The sequence below is a fragment of the Balaenoptera borealis genome (genome assembly GCF_965194805.1).
Source record: "Balaenoptera borealis genome assembly, chromosome: 4".
Taxonomy (NCBI): domain Eukaryota; kingdom Metazoa; phylum Chordata; class Mammalia; order Artiodactyla; family Balaenopteridae; genus Balaenoptera; species Balaenoptera borealis.
The window spans coordinates 119,944,153-119,968,049 of NC_138861.1; the positions used below are offsets into that span (position 1 = coordinate 119,944,153).

Sequence of the window (23,897 nt, forward strand, 5' to 3'; positions counted from 1 at the left end):
CCAAAGTTAGTAGAAGGGAAGAAATCATAAAGATCAGAGCAGAAATAAATGAAATAGAAACAAAGAAAACAATAGCAAAGATCAATAAAACTAAAAGCTGGTTCTTTGAGAAGATAAACAAAATTGATAAACCATTAGCCAGACTCATCAAGAAAGAGGGAGAGGACTCAAATCAATAAAATTAGAAATGAGAAAGGAGATGTTACAACAGACAATGCAGAAGTACAAAGCATCCTAAGAGACTACTACAAGCAACTCTATGCCAATAAAATGGACAACCTGGAAGAAATGGACAAATTCTTAAAAGGTATAACCTTCCAAGACAGAACCAGGATGAAACAGAAAATATGAACAGACCAATCATAAGTAATGAAATTGAAACTGTGATTAAAAATCTTCCAACAAAGAAAAAGTCCAGGACCAGATGGCTTCACAGGTGAATTCTATCAAACAGTTAGGAAGAGCTAACACCTATCTTTCTCAAGCTATCCCAAAAAATTGGAGAGGAAGGAACACTCCCAAACTCATTCTACAAGGCAACAATCACCTTGATACCAAAACCAGACAAAGATACTACAAAAAAAGACAATTACAGACCAATATCACTAATGAATATAGAAGCAAATATCCTCAACAAAACACTAGCAAACAGAATCCAACAACACATTAAAAGGATCATACACCATGATCAAGTGGGATTTATCCCAGGGATGCAAGGATTCTTCAATATAAGCAAATCAATCAATATGATACACCATATTATCAAATTGAAGAAGAAAAACCATATGATCATCTCAATAGATGCAGAAAAAGCTTTTGACAAAATTCAGCACCCATTTATGATAAAACTCTCCAGAAAGTGGGCATAGAGGGAACCTACGTGAACATAATAAAGGCCATATACAACAAACCCATAGCAAACATCATTCTCAATGGTGAAAAACTGAAAGCATTTCCTCTAAGGTCAGGAACAAGACAAGGATGTCCACTCTCGCCACTATTATTCAACATAGCTTTGGAAGTCCTAGCCACAGCAATGAGAGAAGAAAAAGAAATAAAGGAATTCAAATCGGAAAAGAAAAAGTAAAACTGTCACTGTTTGCAGATGACATGATACTACACATAGAGAATCCTAAAGATGCCACCAGAAAACTACTAGAGCTAATCAATGAATTTGCTAATGTAGCAGGATACAAAATTAATGCACAGAAATCTCTTGCATTCCTATACACTAATGATGAAAAAGCCGAAAGAGAAATTAAGGAAACACTCCCATTTATCACTGCAGCAAAAAGAATAAAATACCTAGGAATAAACCTACCTAGGGAGACAAAAGACCTGTATGCAGAAAACTATAAGACACTGGTGAAAGAAATTAAAGATGATACAAACAGATGGAGAGATATACCATGTTCTTGCATTGGAAGAATCAATATTGTGAAAATGACTATATTGCTAAAAGCCATCTACAGATCCAATGCAATCCCTATCAAATTACCAATCACATTTTTTACAGAACTAGAGCAAAAAATCTTAAAATTTGTATGAAGACACAAAAGACCCCGAATAGCCAAAGCAGTCTCGAGGGAAAAAAACGGAGCTGGAGGAATCAGACTCCCTGACTTCAGACTATACTACAAATCTACAGTAATCAAGACAATATGGTACTGGCACAAAAACAGAAATATAGATCAATGGAACAGGATAGAAATCCCAGAGATTAAACCCATGCACCTATTGTCAACTAATCTATGACAAAAGAGGCAAGGATATACAATGGAGATAAGACAGTCTATGCAATAAGTGGTGCTGGGAAAACTGGACAGCTACATGTAAAATAATGAAGTTAGAACAGTCCCTAACACCATACACAAAAATAAACTCAAAATGGATTAGAGACCTAAATGTAAGACCGGGCACTATAAAACTCTCAGAGGAAAACATAGGAGGAACACTCTTTGACATAAATCACAACAAGATCTTTTTTGATCCACCTCCTAGAGTAATGGAAATAAAAACAAAAATAAACAAATGGGACCTAATGAAACTTAAAAGCTTCTGCACAGCAAAGGAAACCATAAACAAGATGAAAAGACAACCCTCAGAATGGGAGAAAATATTTGCAAACAAATCAACAGACAAAGGATTAATCTCCAAAATATATAAACAGCTCATGTAGCTCAATATTAAAAAACAAACAACCCAATCCAAAAATAGGCAGAAGACCTAAATAGACATTTCTCCAAAGAAGACATACAGATGGCCAAGAAGCACATGAAAAGCTGCTCAGCATCACTAATTATTAGAGAAATGCAAATCAAACTACAATGAGGTATCACCTCACACCAGTTAGAATGGGCATCATCAGAAAATCTACAAACAACAAATGCTGGAGAGGGTGTGGAGAAAAGGGAACCCTCTTGAGCTGTTGGTGGGAATGTAAATTGATACAGCCACTATGGAGAACAGTATGGAGGTTCCGTTAAAAACTAAAAATAGAATTACCATATGACCCAGCAATCCCACTACTGGGCATATACCCAGAGAAAACCATAATTCAAAAAGACACAGGCACCCCAATGTTCACTGCAGCACTATTTACAATAGCCAGGTCATGAAGCAACCTAAATGCCCATCGACAGACGAATGGATAAAGAAGATGTGGTACATATATACAAGGGAGTATTACTCAGCCATAAAAAGGAACGAAATTGGGTCATTTGTAGAGACGTGGATGGATCTAGAGACTGTTATACAGAGTGAAGTAAGTCAGAAAGAGAAAAACATATATCGTATATGAACGCATACATGTGGAACCTAGAAAAATGGTACAGATGAACCAGTTTGCAGGGCAGAAATAGAGACACAGATGTACCAAGGGGGGACAATGGAGGGGTAGGGGTGGTGGTGTGATGAATTGGGAGATTGGGATTGACATATATACAGTAATATGTATAAAATGGATAACTAATAAGAACCTGCTGTATAATAATAAAAAAAAGAAATAAAATGGAAATATTTTATCAAGCCACCTACTCTAAAGGAAAATTTGATGAAAAACAAATACAATACCTTGAAAATCATATATGGGGGTTTAGAAATTGGAGGCTTAAGAGGATTTCATTACAAGGTATTTCACCCCTAAGGGCTCCCATGATACGGGGTCCCAAGTACTTACGGTGAGACTCCATTGTATTAGAAAAGGTAGCACAATGAATATATTTTTTTTTCTCTTTTTCACAATCAATGGTTTTTTGTCTTATCAAATGTGAGCAACTTAACTCGAGTTATCTTTTAGTCAGTATAAAAAAAGTGTGGATATATGTATATGTATAACTGATTCACTTCGCTGTACAGCAGAAACTAACATAACTATACTATACTATTTACTATAGTTGTAAATCAACTATACTCCAATAAAAATTTAAAAACAAAACAAAGATAACACACAAAAGAACACGAAAGAAAACCTCATAATTACATATACCTTATTTCTTGGATCTGATGCAATTTGCTAAACACATTATAACTTCTTTAAAATGCATCTGAGATGCCATAGTATTAATGCTTATTGTATAGATTAGCCATTTTACATTTTTTGGTCATGTTTTTATTATATGTAATTATTTATATCAAGAAATATAATTTGATATTGAATCACTATGTTGTACCCCTGAAACTAATATAATATTGTAAATCAACTATATTTCAATAAAAAAAAGAAATACAATTTGACCCATGGCTAGCCAAACCTGTGTAACAATGAGCCATATTATAATATACTTACAATTTCAAGGAAGAAGGATAACGTGGTAAGCAGAAACCATTTACAATCAGACATATCTAACTGAATTCCAACTTTGCAAACCCTCTTTAGCTGTACAGCCATTGATAATTAACCTCTATGAGCCTCAGTTTCCTTGTTGACAATGGTAATGTTTAGAGACATTAATGGGAATGGGGATGGTAACATCAGAGACAAAATAAATGTATGTAAAGTGCCTAGAATATTGCCTGCCATACACAGGGGCTTAAAACATATTAGTCCTCTTTTTTTTTTTTTAATTAATTAATTTATTTATTTTTGGCTGTGTTGGGTCTTCGTTTCTGCGCGAGGGCTTTCTCTAGTTGTGGCAAGTGGGGGCCACTCTTCATCGCGGTGCGCAGGCCTCTCGGTATCTCGGCCTCTCTTGTTGCGGAGCACAAGCTCCAGACGCGCAGGCTCAGTAATTGTGGCTCACGGGCCTAGTTGCTCCGCGGCATGTGGGATCTTCCCAGACCAGGGCTCGAACCCGTGTCCCCTGCATTGGCAGGCAGACTCTCAACCACTGCACCACCAGGGAAGCCCCTCTTTTTTAATATATAATAAGAAAAGGAAAAAACAATTGAAATGTTGTAGGTGGAGAACCTGCACTAATAGATGGCCCCCTGAAAGCAAGAGCCATATGGGTGTCTAAACTTGTGAAGGACCAAACAGGAAATACTAGAATCCTCAATCTCATCACAAGGCAGAAATGAGATTTAACTGCCTCTTGGCCTGCCTAATACTTACCTCCACAAAAAGAAGCCTTGAACGCTCTATTTTGGATGTAATCTCCAGAGTTTCCTTTGGGTAGTAGTGGTTTGTTTCTAGTTTTAAAGACAGAGTCTTAAATATGAAGCCAAAGAATAAGGCTCCTAGACCTGGGGCATGCCATCTGCCTAGCATTAAGCAAAAGCTGAAAGTCAGTTACAGAAGCAAAGTCATTTCTAACATGATTTATGTTCCGTCCTTGAACGTGGCAGGAAGACTGCAAAAGATATTTGGAAGCCAATGCTTCCTGTGAATAAAGTAAACGAGTATATGCTAAGCCCCTCTCCCTGGACCATGCTGGTCTGTTAGAGAAGTTGCCAATGCAGAGTCTGTGAACCCTGGAGCAAACCGGCTATTCGGAATGAGAAAATATCTCCAGGCCAATGATCATTGCTACCGTAAACGTACAGAGCACAGTACGGCACCAGGGTCAGATGACAGATATCCAGGATATTACTCAAAAACACATCTAGCTCAAAGCTGACAAGATAATCTGTTCCTGTGAGTACAAAGCAGGCTGGAATGCTGCAGCCATGACCTACACAAGGAAAGAAAAAAGAAAGTGCAACTCTCCAAGGGCTCCAACTCAAGCTCTTTATGCAGGCAAAACTCCAAGGGACTTCAAAGGGAGTGTTGCTTATGGAGAGAGCGCTGAACCAAGTCCACCGGGGGTATCACTTCCATGATCATGTTGCCATCTACATTTCGTGAACTGGCAAATGCAAATATTTCAGATACAAGCTTAAACGAATGAAAAAAGAAGTGTGAAAGAGCTTGAGGGTTTGCTCGCAAAGAAACCTCAGAATTTCAGGAAAAGCATTTAATATCAGGAGCTTCATAAGTATTCCAACATTCCCAAGACAGTAATTGGTTTGTGATCGTATTAGAAATAAAAGTTATTTTTTAATTGACACATATTGCACTCCTACATATCACATGATCACAAAACAGTATACTCAAAAAATAATGTCCCACAGTTAAATACTCTTAAAAAGGTCAGCAATATTTTTCTAATTGAAATATAGAGTATATTTTGATGTTTTAACAGTTTTAACATACGTGATTTGATTAACGTAGAGGAGCCAGAATGCAGCAAATATACTTACAGGAGGACCTATGGTTGGGGGAGAGTAGAGAGAATAAGAAAAAGGAGAGACAAATTAGTGAATATACAAATAGTAAGATTTAATAAAAGATTAGAACATCATCATAATCATCAGCACAATACAAGAGACATAGAAATCACTTAAGAATTTAGTGCCTCTCAGTCATTTTTTAGATCATGAACCTATTATGAGACCATATCAGAAAAATGCATTTACATCTATGTGCACACAAAATTTTTTGTAAAATTTCAAAGAATAGTCCCTGAGGACTGTTTATGAATTACTGAGAAGTTCATATATTTTAAGAAAAGACTGTCTAATTTATACACCTAAAAATTTAGATAAAATATGAATTAGGAAGAGCGTTAGTCATTTATGATAGACCAGTTGTAGACAATTGATATATAAATTTCTTGAGTTTGGTAAAATGGCTAAATCAGAAAGGTACCTGCTATTTGTTCTAAGAATGTTTATCATTCAGTAGTATTGTCAATATATAAAAGACTAAGTCCTGATGTTTATATAAGTTTCTTTAAAACTATGTATTCTCATCAAAACACAGGCAAAGTCTAAGAAAATTTCAATATTTCGCACACCATATGTTCAATTAAAGCGCCAGTTCTCAGTAGCCAAGAAGTTGGGAATTGATTTTTATATTTTCTGTAAAACTGCATAAGTACAAAATTTTCACTTTTTTTTCTTAATCCTCTTTCTTTCTTTTGACACAAAGATCAATTCAGTGATTATTTGGGTCCACCAATGTTTTATCATTTCTTTTTCCTCAAAAACAAATTTATAAAGCATCCTCTATTATAAAACTTTGCACTCAATGAAAGGGATACCTATACAATTTTCCAGTTACTTAGAGTGAATGAGGTTTAAAAATAACTTTTGATAATTCCCTTCAAGGAATTAAAACTTAGCAGCTATGTTTTCATAAAAACCTTTTTACTTTGACATCATATTTCCAAAAACGAGAGGAAATGAGACAAAAAAAATCAATCTGCTGTCTGCTCTTTTTGATAGTTAGTATTTCTATTTTTTAACCCTTAGTAGATTGTTTTTAATATTAATAAATACTTGTAGAAAATGCTGGAAAATAGCATTTCTTAGTACACTAAAATCAAACCTTAAATTACCTTCCTCTTATCTTGCAAGGAAGAATTGATGTCCTGTTAAGACTTCACATTTACATTTACATTTTTGGAGTCTGAGACTTTATAAAACTAGTAAAACCGTAAGTGAACACACTCATTTGAATACCTTGGTTTCAGAAAAAAATAGTTTTTATTTGACTTTGCATATAGGGATTTGGCCTGAAAGCAAAAAACAAAGCAAAACAAAACAAAAATCACTAAAATGCGTGTCAGGACAATTGGTTGTGCTTCTAGTTCTGCTCATAAAAAATTGCATGGTCGGGCTTCCCTGGTGGCGCAGTGGTTGAGAGTCTACCTGCCAATTCAGGGAACACGGGTTCGAGCCCTGGTCTGGGAAGAGCCCACATGCCGCGGAGCAACTGGGCCCGTGAGCCACAATTGCTGAGCCTGCGCGTCTGGAGCCTGTGCTCCGCAACAAGAGAGGCCGCGATGGTGAGAGGCCCGCGCACCGCGATGAAGAGTGGGCCCCGCTTGCTGCAATTAGAGAAAGCCCTCGCACAGAAACGAAGACCCAACACAGCCATAAATAAATAAATTAATTAATTAATTAATTAATTAATTAATTAATTTAAAAAAAGGAATTCCTTTAAAAAAAAAAATTGCATGGCCTTGGCTGAATCACCTGACTGCTCTGCATCTCCATTTCCTCAACTATAAAATGAAAACTCTGTATTGATTACTAAGGTTCCTGTCATCACTAAAATTCTATGGTTATACAAGAGGAATAAAAAATCTCAAATTTTGAAATGAGAGTCAAAAGAATGACAAAATTTTACCAGTTGGATAAAATAATAATCAGCTTTCCAGGACATGTGCCCCAGTGTCCCAAGGCAGATGTTTCTGCAAAGAGTGTGCATTGACTGACCACCTATGTAGATGGAAAGATGGGTGATGTTGTCATACTGCATGTGGCTAAGAAACCCTCTGCTGTACACTGAAAGGGCAGATTTAACTTGACACAGTAAATAAGCCAAAATTGGGTGCCATGGGTTAGTAAACCGTAATGAATAATATTTTGCAAACTTCTCCTTCCTACTGTTTGATGGAAATAAGAAGATAAAAAAAAATTCTATGTGTAGCAGAGAAGATATAAACATCTCACACACACACACACACGCATGCGCACATGCACACAACATCCAACAGAACAATATAATCACTAGTTAGGAGGAACAGATGTGGGAACCTAGCCAGAACATGAATGACACAGAACAGCTGAAAGAGAGACTTACCAGATTCTCCTCTTCGGCCCCTTTTACCTCGTTTCCCCGGAGGGCCTGAAATAAAAAGAACAATTTTTGGAATTTTTGGTTCCAAAATGGCTAGTAAATGATTTCTATATATCTTGTCACTGTTTTTAACTAACATGAAAAGGACCAGAGATTTGTAAAGGCCAACTCTGTCTCTGGCATTTCAGCATAACTGTTAAGTTTCATTTAATTATAAAAGCTGTCCTAGATCTCTAACCAACTAGTGTTACTTAGAAACACTAAGGATTCAGAATTTTTGTTCATCCTGCCTGGGTATCATCAATAAGAAAGTGTTCACTAAGCAAACTGGTGGTGTTGAGATTTCATGTTTCTTAGGAAAATTTCTTTTCTGAAGGTTTCAGCATATTAATAATTAAAAGTACTAAGTACAAATGATTACAGTTTCTCTTCAGTCAGGTTCCTCATGCATCTCTTGAAAATATTTAGTTGGCAGTTAATTAAACATATATATCAATAATGTAAATAATCTTTACAAATATTTCTATTTTATTAAATGTGAATTTTCATCTATTGGAATTTCTCTAAGAACCAGCTGAGTTAAAATCACAACACTTTTAACTGGAAAGTGTTTAGGTAGTAAGTATTGGTCTCATTTTTCTAAGGGGCTAGCTCATTACTGTCATTCAATAAATGTTTAGTCTTTACGGTGATCTCATTTTAAAAGTGAAGAAATAACCTTTTTTTTCAGTGAGTTCCCTATGAAGACCATCACGCCAGTATGTGTCAGACTTGCACAAGTCTCTAGACGTTCATGGTTTTCAAGTCATTATTCTCAACTATATAATTTCTGCCCTCATTTCCTTGGTTAGGAATAGCTCCTGCTGAATTATGATCCCAGCAAATAGAAGAGAATAATTAGCCCACAGTGAGAATTGAGGTCTTAAAATATTTGCTGGGAGAAAGAGGCCAAGGAAAATACAGAACTGCCTGGTTTTGAAGAATGAGTGGCAAAGTTGGACTGATGACTTCTAAACTCTAGAAAGTTCAAGGCACAGGCCTTGGCACCCAGTTGACTCTTAATGTGATCCTGAGCTACCAACTTCCACATGGAAACACTATCACGAGAAATAAAAACATCAGTGGGCCAGGTTAGTTTCCCTGCAAGCCCTTACACAGAGTAAGTCTGGCCATGTGTGTTTTGTAAGAGGTTAAAAACAATCAAGCAATAAAATCAATTGAAAATATTAGGAGAAGCGGCTCTGTAGCAGAGTCCAAAATTGTCATTCGAAATTTCAGGTTTCTTTCTGTGTTCTGAAATAAAGAGAGATTTTCATCACACTCAAGTTATCCTTGGGTAGACTGAGAGCAGAAGGAAAATCATATAAATAGGTAAATAAACCCAGTGGAATCCTAATAGGTATGAAAAATATACATTTATACACATGCTCAAACACACACATACACAGATATATATTGACAAATTCTGATGTATAATATACAATGCCCTTTGGATTAGGAATCAGATTTTTTTATATTACAAAATTACTTTAAGAAGTGTTTAGCAACTACTAGATACTTATGATGTCTGTGGTCTTCACAGTAGGGACTACAGGTCATGTATAAGATGTATATCTGCTCTGAAGAAGCAAAGAAGTTGAAAAGACTAAAATAACACACATGAAAAATTCGTTAGTAGTATGTTGTGAAGGTGGCACAATGAGTTTGCGCTCTGATTTGTTCCTTCTACTCTCAACACATGGTCAATTATAAATAGAGAAAAACATTTAAAAGTATTTGCATTCAAAAAAGACATGGGCATGTCCACAGGCCAGAAATGAACCAGAACTGGAAAATGGAGAGCAGGGATAAACCATGAGCTTGCCTGGCTCTGGTTCTAGAAGTAGAAATGGTGGCTATGGGTTCTATCCCTGAAGAATAAATACTCAAAAGTTCTTTCATCAGATTCAGACTCACTTCTTAAAGCTGGGGGCTTATAAATGCTAAAGAGAAGCTTTAAAAAAAATCTAGATCTCTGGCTTAAAGGCTGGGGAATATAGATATAACCTCTCAATCAGAAAACGAAGTAAGCATCTGCTGGTTTGATGCCTGATTCTGTGATATTCCAAACATAAATCTGCAACAGGAGTCCTGAAATGTCATTTTAAGACAACTCTGGTCTAGAAAGCTGGGATGTCAGGTAAAGAAGGACATAAAATGAATAGGTAAGAAAAGGTGAGTATAGAGGAAAGAAAGGCAGACACACACAGAGAGGAAACTACACACACACACACACACACACACACACACACACACACACACACACTAAAAACCTCCTACTCACAATGAGTATAGAAGTCAAAGTTCCAAAACATATAAAGAAATCTAATGCTAAGAAAGGTAGCGCTAAATAATAAGATCATGAATTCTTCCTAGGTAAAATTAATTAATTTTAAGAAACCATCAGACGAAGATTAGTATGTTAATTATGCTTTAAGAGATCAATGAAGAAGTAATACTCATTAAAGAGCAAGGGATTTTGAATGTAAACAAGGAAAAAAAAGAACAAGTGGATATGAAAGAGAACCCTTTAGAAATCTTGAAAATGTCATTGAAATTAAAAAAAAAAAAAGATAAATCAATTAAATGCTAACCTGGATATTGTTGAAGAAGGAACAGACATGGAAGATGTAGAATGCAGCCCAGAGAGACAGATCCAATATCTATCTATGTATCTGACTATCCACTGTAATCTGAACGTACATGTCCCATAAATTCACAGGTTGAAATTCTAACTCCCAAAGATGATAATTTTGGGAGTGGGGTCTTTGGGAGTTGCTTAAATCATGAAGCTGGAGCCCTCAAGAATGGGGCTTATAACAAAGACCCCACAGAGACCCCTAGTCCCTTCCACTATGTTAGGACACAGTGAAAAGACACCAGCTATGAACCAGGAAGAGGGCCCTTACCTGAAGGTGACCATGCCGAAACCTTGATCTTAGATGTCCCAGCCTCCTGAACTGTGAAATAAATTTTTGTTGTTTATAAGTCACCCAGCCTGTGGTATTTCGTTATAGCAGCCCAAACAGAATAAGACTCTATCTACTACCTATCCATCTATCTATCTATCTATCTATCTATCTATCATCTGTCTGTCTATGTATCTATGTATCTATCTATCCATCTATGTTAAGAAGAAAATTTTTACTTATAAAAGAACTCAAAATAAATGATAGGGAAGACTTTGTTTAAGAGATAATAGTTGAGAATATTCCAGAATTGAACTTAGGATACCTAAGACTGAACTTATACTCCAAGTGGCAAGTAAAAATAAATCACACTTAAACACAAAGAAGGAGAAACTTAGAAATATTCAAGGATAAAGAGAAAATGTTAAGAACTACCAGAAGGAAGATTACAATGGAAGATACCTAACTGACTGCTGTCTCATCCACAACAAAGGTGCCAGAGGGCCCAGACCTGATTTTTATGAAAAGTCTTAGAAGCCTATAATTATGTTTGTTTATTGGAATTAGTTTGTCACTTTCCTCCTGAAGAATATTCCTTTTAAATAGTAGAATTTATCAAGTAAAAACAACAGATTACATAAATGTTTAAAAATAATTTAAAATAAACTTTTAAAAATAGTTAAAAGATATCAGATTATAAAAAATGATCAGAGAAGCAATGATATTTTTGAAGAAACCAAGAAACAAAGTTAAGGGGATTCCCTGGTGGTCCAGTGGTTAGGACTCAGCCCTTCCACTGCCGCTGGCCTGGGTTTGATCCTGGTTGGGGAACTAAGATCCCGTAAGCCACGCCAAAAAAAAAAGGAACATGTCTGCCTTAAATATTCAATTTAAAGAAATGAACCAAATGCTGTGGGAAATTTGCTCATTATATTGAGAGTTGAGAAAAAATAAAATCTAAGGAAACTGAAAAGATACTTGGTAAGACAGATATCTATTGAATATGACAAGGTTTTCCAAAGAATTTCATAATATTTGAGAGAAAAAATTAAGCTAAACTAAGTTATGAGAAGATGGGAATCCAAACCCTATTGGATTTACAAAGAAAATACTTGATTTGAGAAAAGCATGTTGTAATTGCTATAAGAAACAGAAGACTGGAGTGAGCATTATACTGAGTTTGTGAATTAATAAATTACACAAAACTCACAGTAACACATAGATTAAAGATCTTGCTTACAAAGATAATAAATAGAAGTTTTGAAAAAGTCTACTGTGCAGATGAGATAATTTGATATTGCTCCTGAATTTAAAGGCAAAAGTAATTTAAAAATGATATACATGGGATGAATTTGACAATGGGCAGCTGGCAGATCACCAGAGTGAAAAAGAAAACAAATGACAGATATTTCCCAGACAAAACCGATGTCAACAATAGCTAACAGTAGTTGAAAAAGATAATCCCATATATACAATGGAATATTACTCAGCCATAAAAAGAAAGGAAATTGAGTTACCTGAAGTGAGGTGGATGGACCTAGAGTCTGTCATACAGAGTGAAGTAAGTCAGAAAGATAAAAACAAATACCGTATACTAACGCATATATATGGAATCTAAAAAAAAAAAAAAAATGGTACTGATGAACCTAGTTGCAGGGTAGGAATAAAGATGTAGACATAGAGAATGGACTTGAGGACACAGGGTGGGAGGGGGAAGCTGGGGGGAAGTGAGAGTAGCATCGACATATATACACTACCGAATGTAAAATAGTTAGCTAGTGGGAAGCAGCAGCATAGCACAGGGAGAGCAACTCAGTGCTTTGTGATGACCTAGAGGGGTGGGACAGGGAGGATGGGAGGGAGGGGATATGGGGACATATGTATGCATACGGCTGATTCACTTTGCTGTACAACAGAAACTAACACAGTATTGTGAAGCAATTATACTCCAATAAAGGTCTATTTAAAAAAAAGAAAAAGAAAAAGATAGTGTTCATTTCTATTCCAAACTGAGTGATGAAGTGTCAGTCAGGCATGAGCTGTAAGAACAAATATAGAAGGTGGAACGTGACTCTTATTCACTGAACTTGGCCAGATCCTTGCAGTAGAAATTCTCAGTGAATTTTCTCAGCAGAAAGACATGACTCTGCAAAAGAAACTCATTCAAGAATATGAATGTGAAGAGAAAAAGCAGAAGATATCAGCAACAGAGGAAGTGAAAACTTACAGAGAATTTATGAAATAAAGAATAAATTATAGAGGAGCTTCAAGATGGCGGAGGAGTAAGACGTGGAGATCATCTTTCTCTCCACAAATACATCAGAGATACATCTACATGTGGAACAACCCCTACAGAACACCTACTGAATGCTGGCATAAGACCTCAGACCTCCCAAAAGGCAAGAAACTCCCCCATGTACCTGAATAGGGTAAAAGAAAAAAGAAAAAGAGAGACAAAAGAATAGGGACAGGACCTGCGCCAGTGGGAAGGAGCTGTGAAGGAGGAAAGATTTCCACACACTAGGAAGCCCCTTCGCGGGCGGAGACTGCGGGTGGCAGAGGGGGCAGCTTCGGGGCCGCGAAGGAGAGCACAGCAACAGGGGTGTGGAGGGCAACGCGGAGAGATTCCCACACAGAGGCTCAGTGCCGACCAGAACTCACCAGCCCGAGAGGCTTGTCTGCTCACCTGCCGCGATGGGCGGGGGCCGGGAGCGGAGGCTTGGGCTTCGGTCGGATCCCAGGGAGAGGCCCGGGGTTGGCGGCGTGAACACAGCCTGAAGGGGCTAGTGCGCCACAGCTAGCCGGGAGGGAGTCCGGGGAAAAGTCTGCAGCTGCCGAAAAGGCAAGAGACTTTTTCTTCCCTCTTTGTTTCCTGGTGCGTGAGGAGAGGGGATCAAGAATGCCGCCTAAACGAGCTCCAGAGACAGGCGCGAGCCGCCACTATCAGCGCGGACCCCAGAGGCGGGCGCGAGCCACGGCTATCAGCGCGGACCCCAGAGACGGGCATGAGACCCTAAGGCTGCTGCTGCCGCCACCAAGAATCCTGTGTGCAAGCACAGGTCAATATCCACACCGACCCTCCTGGGAGCCTGTGCAGCCCGCCACGGCCAGGCTCCCGTGATCCGGCGACAACTTCCCTGGGAGAACGCACGGCGCGCCTCAGGCTGGTGCAACGTCACGCCGGCCTCTGCCGCCCCAGGTTCACCCCGCATCCGTACCCCTCCCTCCTCGCGTCCTGAGTGAGCCAGAGCCCCCGAATCAGCTGCTCCTTTAACCCCGTCCTGTCTGAGTGAAGAACAGACGCCCTCAGGCCACCTACACGCAGAGGCAGGTCCAAATCCAAAGCTGAACCCCGGGAGTTGTGCGAACAAAGAAGACAAAGGGAAATCTCTCCCAGCAGCCTCAGGAACAGCAGATTAAATCTCCACTATCAACTTGATGTACCTGCATCTGTGGAATACCTGAAGAGACAACTAATCATCCCAAATTGAGGAGGTGGACTTTGGGAGCAAAGATATATATATATTTTCCCTTTCCCTCTTTTTGTGAGTGTGTATGTTTATGCTTCTGTGTGTGATTTTGCCTGTATAGCTTTGCTTTTGCCATTTGTCCTAGGGTTCTGTCTGTCTGGTTTTTTTTTTTTTTTTTACTTTTTAAAATTTTTTCTTAATTATTTTTTATTTTAATAACTTTATTTTATTTTATTTCATTTTATCTTCTTTCTCTTTCTTTCTTTCTTTCTTTCCTTCTTTCTTTCTTCCTTTCTTTCTTTCTATTTTTTCTCCCTTTTATTCTGAGCCATGTGGATGAAAGGCTCCTGGTGCTCCAGCCAGGTGTCAGGGCTGTGCCACTGAGGTGGGAGAGCCAACTTCAGGACACTGGTTCACAAAAGACCTCCCAGCTCCACGTAATATCAAACAGTGAAAATCTCCCAGAGATCTCCATCTCAATGACAAGACCCAGCTTCACTCAACGACCAGCAAGCTACAGTGCTGGACACCTTATGCCAAACAACTAGCAACACAGGAACACAACCCCATCCATTAGCAGAGAGGCTGCCTAAAATCATAATAAGGCCACAGACACCCCAAAACACACCACCAGATGTGGACCTGCCCACCAGAAAGACAAGGTTCAGTCTCATCCACAAGAACACAGGCACTAGTCCCCTCCACCAGGAAGCCTACACAACCCACTGAACCAACATTAGCCACTGGGGACAGACACCAAAAACAACGGGAACTACGAACCTGCAGCCTGCGAAAAGGAGACCCCAAACACAGTAAGTTAAGCAAAATGAGAAGACAGAAAAACACAGAGCAGATGAAGGAGCAAGTAAAAACCCACCAGACCTAACAAATGAAGAGGAAATAGGCAGTCTACCTGAAAAAGAATTCAGAATAATGATAGTAAAGATGATCCAAAATCTTGGAAATAGAATAGAGAAAATACAAGACATGCTTAACAAGGACCTAGAAGAACTAAAGAGCAAACAAACAATGATGAACAACACAATAAATGAAATTAAAAATGCTCTAGAAGGGATCAATAGCAGAATAACTGAGGCAGAAGAACGGATAAGTGACCTGGAAGATAAAATACTGGAAATAACTACTGCAGAGCAGAATGAAGAAAAAAGAATAAAAAGAACTGAGGACAGTCTCAGAGACCTCTGGGAAAACATTAAACACACCAACATTCGAATTATAGGGGTCCCAGAAGAGGAAGAGAAAAAGAAAGGGACTGAGAAAATATTTGAAGGGATTATAGTTGAAAACTTCCCTAATATGGGAAAGGAAATAGTTAATCAAGTCCAGGAAGCACAGAGAGTCCATACAGGATAAATCCAAGGAGAAACATGCCAAGACACATATTAATCAAACTATCAAAAATTAAATACAAAGAAAAAATATTAAAAGCTACAAGGGAAAAACAACAAATAACACACAATGGAATCCCCATAAGGTTAACAGCTGATCTTTCAGCAGAAACTCTGCAAACCAGAAGGGAGTGGCAGGACATATTTAAAGTGATGAAGGAGAAAAACCTACAACCAAGATTACTCTACCCAGCAAGGATCTCATTCAGATTTGATGGAGAAATTAAAACCTTTACAGACAAACAAAAGCTAAGAGAATTCAGCACCACCAAACCAGCTTTACAACAAATGCTAAAGGAACTTCTCTAGGCAGGAAACACAAGAGACGGAAATGACCTACAATAACAAACCCAAAACAATTGAGAAAATGGGAATAGGAACATACATATCGATAATTACCTGAAATGTAAATGGATTAAATTCTCCAACCAAAAGACACAGACTGGCTGAATGGATACAAAAACAAGACCCATATATATGCTGTCTACAAGAGACCCATTTCAGACCTAGGGACGCATACAGACTGAAAGTGAGGGGATGGAAAAAGATATTCCATGCAAATGGAAATCAAAAGGAAGCTGGAGTAGCAATTCTCATATCAGACAAAACAGACTTTAAAATAAACACTATTACAAGAGACAAAGAAGGACACTACATAATGATCAAGGGATCAATCCAAGAAGAAGATATAACGATTGTAAATATTTATGCACCCAACATAGGAGCACCTCAATACATAAGGCAAATACTAACAGCCATAAAAGGGGAAATCGACAGTAACACAATCATAGTAGGGGACTTTAACACCCCACTTTCACCAAGGGACAGATCATCCAAAATGAAAATAAATAAGGAAACACAAGCTTTAAATGATACATTAAACAAGATGGACTTAATTGATATTTATAGGACATTCCATCCAAAAACAACAGGATACACATTCTTCTCAAGTGCTCATGGAACATTCTTCAAGATCATATCTTGGGTCACAAATCAAGCCTTGGTAAATTTAAGAAAATTGAAATCGTATCAAGTATCTTTTCCAACCACAATGCTATGAGACTAGAAATCAATTACAGGAAAAAAATCTGTAAATAATACAAGCACATGGAGGCTAAATAATACACTACTAAATAACCAAGAGATCACTGAAGAAATCAAAGAGGAAATCAAAAAATACCTAGAAACAAATGACAATGAAAACACGACAACCCAAAACCTATGGGATGCAACAAAAGCAGTTCTAAGAGGGAAGTTTATAGCAATACAATCCTACCTTAAGAAACAAGAAACATCTCAAATAAACAACCTAACCTTACACCTAAAGCAATTAGAGAAAGAAGAAAAAAAAAACCCCTAAGTTAGCAGAAAGAGAGAAATCATAAAGATCGGATCAGAAATAAATGAAAAAGAAATGAAGGAAATGATAGCAAAGATCAATAAAACTAAAAGCTGGTTCTTTAGAAGATAAACAAAATTGATAAACCAGTATCCAGATTCATCAAGAAAAAAAGGGAGAAGACTCAAATCAATAGAATTAGAAATGAAAATGGAGAAGTAACAACTGACACTGCAGAAATACAAAGATTATGAGAGATTACTACAAGTAACTCTATGCCAATAAAATGGACAACCTGGAAGAAATGGACAAATTCTTAGAAATGCACAACCTTCTGAGACTGAACTAGGAAGAAATAGAAAATATGAACAGACCAATCACAAGCACTGAAATTGAAACTGTGATTTAAAATCTTCCAAAAAACAAAAGCCCAGGACCAGATGGTTTCACAGGCGAATTCTACCAAACATTTAGAGAAGAGCTAACACCTATCCTTCTCAAACTCTTCCAAAATATAGCAGAGGGAGGAACACTCCCAAACTCATTCTGCAAGGCCACCATCACCCTGATACTAAAACCAGACAAAGATGTCACAAAGAAAGAAAACTACAGGCCAATATCACTGATGAACATAGATGCAAAATCCTCAACAAAATACTAGCAAACAGAATCCAGCAGCACATTAAAAGGATCATACACCATGATCAAGTGGGGTTTATCCCAGGAATGCAAGAATTCTTCAATTTACGCAAATCAATCAATGTGATAAAAAAAAAAATCAATGTGATACACCATATTAACAAATTGAACAGAAAAACCATATGATCATCTCAATCGATGCAGAGAAAGCTTTTGACAAAATTCAACACCCATTTATGATAAAAACCCTGCAGAAAGTAGGCATAGAGGGAACTTTCCTCAACATAATAAAGGCCATATATGACAAACCCACAGTCAACATCGTCCTCAATGGTGAAAAACTGAAACCATTTCCACTAAGATCAGGAACAAGACAAGGTTGCCCACTCTCATCACTATTATTCAACATAGTTTTGGAAGTTTTAGCCACAGCAATCAGAGAAGAAAAGGAAATAAAAGGAATCCAAATCAGAAAAGAAGGAGTAAAGCTGTCACTGTTTGCAAATGACATGATACTATACATAGAGAATCCTAAAGATGCTACCAGAAAACTACTAGAGCTAATCAATGAATTTGGTAAAGCAGCAGGATACAAACTTAATGTACAGAAATCTCTAGCATTCCTATACACTAATGATGAAAAATCTGAAAGTGAAATTAAGAAAACACTCCCATTTACCATTGCAACAGAAAGAATAAAATATCTAGGAATACACCTACCTAAGGAGACAAAAGACCTGTATGTAGAAAATTATAAGACACTGATGAAAGAAATTAAAGATGATACAAATAGATGGAGAGATATACCATGTTCTTGGATTGGAAGAATCAACATTGTGAAAATGACTCTACTACCCAAAGCAATCTACAGATTCAATGCAATCCCTATCAAACTACCACTGGCATTTTTCACAGAACTAGAACAAAAAATTTCACAATTTGTATGGAAATGCAAAAGACCCCGAATAGCCAAAGCAATCTTGAGAAAGAAAAACGGAGCTGGAGGAATCAGGCTCCCTGACTTCAGTCTATACTACAAAGCTATAGTAATCAAGACAGTATGGTACTGGCACAAAAACAGAAATATAGATCAATGAAACAGGATAGAAAGCCCAGAGATAAACCCATGCACATATGGTCACCTTATCTTTGATAAAGGAGGCAAGAATATACAGTGGAGAAAAGACAGCCTCTTCAATAAGTGGTGCTGGGAAAACTGGACAGGTACATGTAAGAGTATGTAATTAGAACACTCCCTAACACCATACACAAAAATAAACTCAAAATGGATTAAAGACCTAAATGCAAGGCCAGACACTATCAAACTCTTAGAGGAAAACATTGGCAGAACACTCTATGACATACATCACAGCAAGATCCTTTTTGACCCACCTGCTAGAGAAATGGAAATAAAAACAAAAATAAACAAATGGGACCTAATGAAACTTAAAAGCTTTTGCACCACAAAGGAAACCATAAGCAAGACAAAAAGACAACCTTCAGAATGGGAGAAAATATTTGCAAATGAAGCAACTGACAAAGGATTAATATCCAAAATTTACAAGCAGCTCATGCAGCTCAATATCAAAAAAACAAACAACCCAATCGAAAAATGGGCAGAAGACCTAAATAGACATTTCTCCAAAGAAGTTATACAGATTGCCAACAAACACATGAAAGAATGCTCAACATCATTAATCATTAGAGAAATGCAAATCAAAACTACAATGAGGTATCACCTCACACCGGTCAGAATGGCCATCATCAAAAAAATCTACAAACAATAAATGCTGGAGAGGGTGTGGAGAAAAGGGAACCCTCTTGCACTGTTGGTGGGAATGTAAATTGATACAGCCACTATGGAGAATAGTATGGAGGTTCCTTAAAAAACTACAAATAGAACTACCAAACGACCCAGCAATCCCACTACTGGGCATATACCCTGAGAAAACCATAATTCAAAAAGAGTCATGTACCACAATGTTCATTGCAGCTCTATTTACAATAGCCAGGACATGGAAGCAACCTAAGTGTCCATCAACAGATGAATGGATAAAGAAGATGTGGCACATATATACAATGGAATATTACTCAGCCATAAAAAGAAACTAAATTGAGTTATTTGTAGTGAGGTGGATGGACCTAGAGTCTGTCATACAGAGTGAAGTAAGTCAGAAAGGGAAAAACAAATACCGTATACTAACACATATATATGGAACCTAAGAGAAAAAAAAAAAAGGTTCTGGAGAACCTAGGGGCAAGACGGGAATAAAGACACAAACCTACTAGAGAATGGACTTGGGGATATGGGGAGGGGGAAGGGTAAGCTGTGACAAAGTGAGAGAGTGGCATGGACATATATACACTACCAAACGTAAAATAGATAGTTAGTGGGAAGCAGCTGCATAGCACAGGGAGATCAGCTCGGTGCTTTGTGACCACCTAGAGAGGTGGGATAGGGAGGGAGGGAGGGAGGGAGATGCAAGAGGGAGGAGATATGGGGATATATGTATATGTATAACTGATTCACTTTGTTATAAAGTAGAAACTAACACACCACTGTAAAGCAATTATACTCCAATAAAGATGTTAAAAAAAAAAGAATAAATTATTGAAAACAGAGGGAGGCTATAAAACCAGATTGATCTTCATGATAAGAAAATTCATGACAACTGATACTGTGCAGCTTCAGAAAGATTTTTTGCTTGCAGGATGGTGCAAACTGTCATCCTGAGATAGAAATTAGTAAAAATGAGCCATAATGGCAATGCTTTAAAGACCAGGGTCAACAACCTCAACTGCAGACAGATCAAGGTCATCAAATCACATCATAGCAAGGTGTCTTAAGCCAAGCCAGTTCTTTTGGCCCACAACTAATTCTGGTGGAACACTCTACTTTTCACTAATGGTATACCTACCTGTGATAAGGCTATTCTCCAAGGTTAGAAATGTGCCTAGAAATAAACATGTGCCTACATATGGGTCTTCCCACGGTCTTAGGGGTGAGTAGTTATTGCAGGTACCTAGAATACCCTTTTCTGGTTTATCAGATTAATTACAAAATTCTGTCAATTCCCCTATGACTTGGGTCTGTTTATTCTTCTCCACTCCTAGTAGTATTTTAAGCTGAACTTAAATATAAATTTTCTGGGTACTCTAAGAAGAGATTTTTTAACTGGAATTCTATTTGTATTTAAAAATATTTTTACCTTTTAAAAACATTTGCAATTAAACACACAGGAGGCATTCAAGAAAAGTTTCAGGATTCATAATTGGCTGGGTATTTTGTCTTGTTTTTACCTTATGCTTTCTATTTCAATGCACATTTCTGCTATGTCTGCTTTTTTGGAGAGAAGAAATAAGATGGATAGAAACAAAGGGAAGAAATCAACTAAAAATGGATTAAAAACTTAAACATAAAAGCTGAAACCATAAAGCTCCTAGAAGAAAACATAGGGGAAAATTTCCTTGACATTGGCCTTGCAATGATTTTTTGGATATGACACCAAAAGCAAAAATAAACAAGTGGGATTACATCAAACTAAAATATCTCAACCTACATTCTGAAATATATAAGGAACTCCTACAATTCAATAGCAGAAAAACAATCCAATTTAAAAAATGGGCAAAAGACCTGAATAGACATTTTTCCAAAAAAGACGTACACACGGTCAACAGATATTTGAAAGGGTGCTCAATATCACTAATCATCAGAAAAATGCAAATCAAAACGACAGTGAAGTATCATTTCACACCTGTTAGGATGGCTATTAGTTAAAAAAAAAAAAAGGATAAGTGTTGGTGAAGGTTAGAGAAAAGAGAACCCTCTTACACTGTTGGTGAGAACGTAAATTGGTGCAGCCAGCCACTATGGAAAACAGTATGGAGGTTCCTCAAAAAATTAAAACTAGAACTACCATATGATCCAGAAATCCCACTTTTGGGTATTTATCCAAAGGAATTGAAATCAGGATCTAAAAGAGATACCTGCAGTCCCATGTTCACTGCAGCATTTTCCACAATAACTGAGACATGGAAACAACTTAAATGTCCATCAACAGATGAATGATGGATAAAGATGAATGATGGATAAAGATGAATGATGGATAAATGATGGTATATATACACATGCAACGGAAAATTATTTATCCTTAAAAAAGAAGGAAATCCTGCCATTTGCAACAACATGGATGGACCTGAAGGGTATTATGCTAAGTGAAATAAGCCAGAAACAGAAAGACAAATACTGTATAGTTGCATTTATGTGTGGAATCTAAAACAGTCGAACTCATAGAAGCAGAGAGTAGAATGGTTGTTGCCAGGGGCTGCGGGGAAATGGAGAGGTTATGGTCAAGGAGTACAAAGTTTTAATTATGCAAGATAAATAAATTCTGGAGATCCACCATATAGCATAGTGCCTATAGCTAAAAATATATTGCTAAAATTTGTTAAAGGGTACATCTTATGTTGTATTCTTACCACAAAATAATAATAATAATGGAGGGGGTGGGAGGAAACTTTGGGAGATGATGGATTGTCTATGCCTTGATGATGGTGATGGTTTCATGGATGTATACTTATCCCAAGCTCATGAAGTTGTATACATTATATATATATACATATACAACTTTTTACATGTCAATCATACTTCAGTACAACAGTTTTAAAAAAAGAGACAAAGGAAAGGCTCATGCCTTGGGTGATTGTGCTTAGGTCTATTGTCATAAAAACCTGAGAACAGAGAGTAATGTAGCCATCTTGTTACACAAATGACCTAAAGGTCACTAATGACACAAGTCATTGGGGAATTAATTCCTGACTGAATTTCCATGAAGAAGGTAATGAACACATGTAAATGCACAAACTAAGGGCAAAATAAATATTAGCTCCCGCTTTTGTTTTATTTATATTCTCTTTTTATATTTAGTCATTAAGTGATCATAATATATTTGAGTATCTGATAAGAAACGCTGAATATGTATGTGAAAAAACTGTGGGAGATTAACATTACCTTCCAATTGTCATATTCAAAGAGGCAATTTAGTATAATAAAAAGAATATGGAACAAAGAGTTAAAAGATATAGGTTCTCACTAATGTGTAAATTGAGCTAACTTCCAATTAACCTCTTTGATTTTGGTGTGCCAAAAAATCTGATAAATAGTACTAACTCTACCACGTTTATATGATTATCTTGAGGGTGAAAACAGTAAAGTGCTTTATACATTATGTTAACTGACTGTTTCCTTTATTTTTCATTATTGCAGCAAGGCTTATAAAACTATTTCTATGCTATATTACTGTCATACTGTCAATAAAAATAGTAAGACTTCTAAACAATTTTACATGTCTTAATAAAAGGCTAAAACTTCTTATCAGAAGTTTCATCTCCAGAAGCAGAGAGATTCTTTAAGGACATCAGAGAAAATACTATAAAATACCTCAAACAACAGTAAATATTACAAAAAGCAAATACAGTCATGCCTTGGTATCCAACGGGGGGAATTGGTTCCAGGACCCCGCTTGGATACCAAAATCTTTGAATTCTCCATTTCCCTACATGAAATGGTATAGTATTTGCATATAACCCACGCACATCCTCCTGCATACTTTAAATCAGCTCTAGATCACTTTCACTACGTAAGGCAATGTAAATGCTGTGTAAATAGTCGCCAGTGTGCGGCAACTTCAAGCTTTGCTTTCTGGAAGTTCCTGGAATTTTTTTCCTAATCTTTTCCATCTGTGATTGGTTGAATCCACAGACCCTGTGGATACAAAGAGCCAACTATACTCTTATCCACAATTCTGGAGTCAGAAAAATGGAAATGTTAAGGCAAAGGAAAGAGCAAGCGGCTGAGCTCGTGGTCAGGCAGGGAAAGAGCGAGTAAGAAGCGATGAGCAGATAGAGAAGCCCCAGGGGCAAATAAATGCTGGGCTAGGGAGGCCTAAAGGAGAAATGTGTACACAGCTAGGATGGCCCTCCACCCCAACCAACCCCAGGAATAGGCCTCCAACAGCTGCAGATGGC

The 23,897-nt window shown here is 37.3% G+C and overlaps 1 protein-coding gene and 1 long non-coding RNA gene across 3 annotated transcripts in view; one reads left to right on the forward strand and one right to left on the reverse strand.

Annotated features, from left to right (window-relative positions):
• The window catches only part of COL25A1 (collagen type XXV alpha 1 chain), a gene marked incomplete at its 5' end in the record, with an annotated part of 478,255 nt that overhangs the window by 219,017 nt on the left and 235,341 nt on the right, over positions 1-23,897 (reverse strand). For both annotated transcript variants that reach the window (XM_082389178.1, XM_082389177.1), the window contains 2 exons: positions 5,680-5,687; positions 8,069-8,113. In XM_082389178.1, the coding sequence (XP_082245304.1) occupies positions 5,680-5,687; positions 8,069-8,113 (53 nt within the window). The remainder of the gene's footprint in view (positions 1-5,679; positions 5,688-8,068; positions 8,114-23,897) is intronic.
• LOC309627326 overlaps positions 1-23,897 on the forward strand; it is a 195,468-nt gene that overhangs the window by 136,003 nt on the left and 35,568 nt on the right. The window lies entirely within an intron of this gene.